Genomic DNA, 2,620 nt, shown 5'->3' with positions numbered 1-2,620 from the left:
CCCCCCGGCCACGCCAAGACGGTTCAAACGCTTTTACAACCAGAGAGACCAAAGTACCAGATACCAGCCCTGTGCCCAGACGGCAGCTCRTCCCCTCCCAGAAACTCCCCGGCTGCCACGCGGCCTCCTCCGGCCCGGCCCGGCCCGGTCCGGCCCCGCCGGCGCCGCCCGCCCCTCGCAGCCGCTCACCTCCTGCGGGTCCACGGTGCAGTAGTGGTAGATGTACTGGTTCAGGTAGGTGCCACTGTTGTACACCTGGTTGCACATGGCCAGCAAGGGGCTGTAGTAGTAGCTACCGGTCATCTGTGCCTGGGGGTTGACGCCCATGATGTAGACGATGGAGGCGATGAGCATGACGAAGGCCAGCACGGCGCAGGTCACGATCACCACCAGGTAGAAGCGGCGGGAGCGCGAGCTGCTCGCCTTGCTCACGCTGGCCACGAAGAGCCCCAGCTGGGCCAGGAAGCAGAGCACGGACATGGCGATCATGAAGCCGTTGGCCGCCCGCGGGTTGGTCACGCCGCCGTAGTAGCTCCCGTAACCGTAGCCGGAGCCATAGCCCAGCCCGCTGCCGTAGTAGCCGGTGCCACCCAAGTAGCCGCCGAGGCCGTTGCCGTAAATCCCGCCGTAGCCGTAGCCGTACTCCCAGGCCAGGGTGGAGGCCACGCAGGCGAAGATGGTGATGCAGAGCAGGATGACGATGGCCTCCAGGATCCTCACCACGCCGGGCGGCGAGGTCCACTTGTAGAAGTGCTGGGGCACATCCTCGATGTAGTAGGAGCCCGGCGGGGGCGAGCGGATGCTGTAGCCGTAGTCGCCCCCGGGGGGGCTGTAGACCGTGGGGGGGCTGTCGTAGGGCTTCTTGCTGAACATGGTGCCGGGAGGGTCCGGCAGCCTCACAAAGCCTGGGGGAGAGACGGACGGAGCGTGGGAAAGAACCGCACCGCGGCGTTCCCGGGCGCGAGGGCCGCTGCYGCCGGCTGCCGCCTCCCCGCAGGGGACTTTGGTCCCCCCCCACCATAAACAGCGCCGTAAATGGCAAGCTGCTCCTCCCCRGCGCCCCGCCACGCGAGCTGCTGCCACCACCGGTGGGGAAACCGAGGCACAGGGCGGGGGGCGGCTCGCCCAGCGTCAGCCGGCCGAGCCGTCTGCTCACCGCACACCCAGCCCTGCTCGCGCTGGGCCGGCCACGACCCGAGCCGAGCTGCAGCCCGGCCAACCGCACAGCTCCCGGACACTGAATTGGATTGCTGAAATTCCAATTAAAATGGAATAACCCTAACCAGCTAGGGTTAACCCAGAGGGTTTAATCAGTAAGCAGATCTATCTGGAATAACAACAATACACGGGATATTATCAACACCGCAGGGAAGAGYGGCAAACCGAGGCAGTCGGAAGGGGGGGTGACGTATTTCCTCGCTGGCACCTTTGCAAAGCGGCGCTCGCAGCACCCCGCTCTGCAGCCGGAGCCACGCTCCCGCCACCGGCCTGCGGCAGGGACCCCCGGCCCGGGACCCCCCGGACGCCCGTGCCCTCTGCTGCCCGCCCGGCTGGGCACGCTTACGCTAAACGACACCTCCAGACTAGGGGATGTTTTGCGAGTTCAGTTTTAACCAAACCTGCTGCGGGGAAGTTTTGCTCCCAAAGCCCCAGAGGGGGTTCAGGGCAGAAAGCTCCCTGGGAAACGCAGAGCCCCTCACCGCAGGCTCAGGTGCCCGCGGCTCGGGCAGCCRCCGTGCGCCCGCGCCTGGCCCTGCTCCACCTCCTCCCGTCTCCGCTTCGGCACCAAACAAAGGCAAAAGCTGAGGAGTYCAGTGCTTGTCCCTAGGCGAAAACCATGCGACCAGCAGCCCCCCGAGCACCCACAGGCACCATGGAGCCCGCCAGGGGGATGGGGGTGTCTGCAGCAGGGGCTTCCCGCAGYGCCCACGGGACGAGGGCCCCCTCCTGCAGCCCGTCGCTCCCAGGCCTGCACCGGCTCTCGCAGCCCGGGAGAAACCGCCCCAACCRAGAGCGGGGAGCAGGTGAGGGCTCAGCACAGCGGAAACCTGAGCCCTTCCGTGGGAAAACCTATCCGTCCTGCGGCTCCCRCGGAGGCCCCGCCGCGGCAGCGCCCCGGCCAAGCCAGGGGGATGCACCGGGCCGCCCACCCAAGGGAGGCAGATGGGGAGGGGACGCTGTTCCCTGTCCCTTAAGCGGTAGCCAAGACGGGTCACTGGGCCGAGGCGTTTCTGCCGCGATCTCAGAGGCACCTCGAAGGGGTCTCGGAAAGGGCCGAGGCCTCAGAGCAACCCCGGCTCGGGGACCCGGAGGGGCTCGCACCTCCCCAGATCTAGGGCCACAACCCCCCTGCTCCAGGGGCTGCGGAAACACCTCCACCTCCCAGTGCCCGATCCGAGCTCGGATTCACTCTGCAAATCCAAAATACATTCCCGAGTCGGGGCACCCCCTCCGGGATCGGCTGCCAAACCACTGCTCCAAACAGATTAAAACCCCAGATAAGCACAGCCAAAGCCCCGCGACGCRCGTCCCCGTGGACCGGCCAGGGGACCCGGCTCCCCAAGCCGCCCGCTCCTTCCCGAGTGGGACATTCCCACTCCCGGGCTCCGCGTGGCGAGCG

At 67.1% G+C, this 2,620-nt stretch overlaps 1 protein-coding gene across 1 annotated transcript in view; it reads right to left on the bottom strand.

Moving 5' to 3' along the window:
• The window catches only part of LOC146585182 (occludin-like), a gene marked incomplete at its 3' end in the record, with an annotated part of 2,198 nt that extends 1,205 nt beyond the window's left edge, over positions 1 to 993 (bottom strand). Inside the window, exon 1 of the mRNA XM_085323400.1 lies at positions 190 to 993. Within this exon, the coding sequence (XP_085179526.1) occupies positions 190 to 873 (684 nt within the window). The remainder of the gene's footprint in view (positions 1 to 189) is intronic.
• Positions 994 to 2,620: the final 1,627 nt, after the last annotated feature.

This window comes from Rhea americana, unplaced genomic scaffold (genome assembly GCF_003343005.1).
Source record: "Rhea americana isolate MKP2758 unplaced genomic scaffold, rheAme1 scaffold_848, whole genome shotgun sequence".
Lineage (NCBI taxonomy): Eukaryota > Metazoa > Chordata > Aves > Rheiformes > Rheidae > Rhea > Rhea americana.
This window is presented reverse-complemented; position numbering and strand designations above follow the sequence as displayed.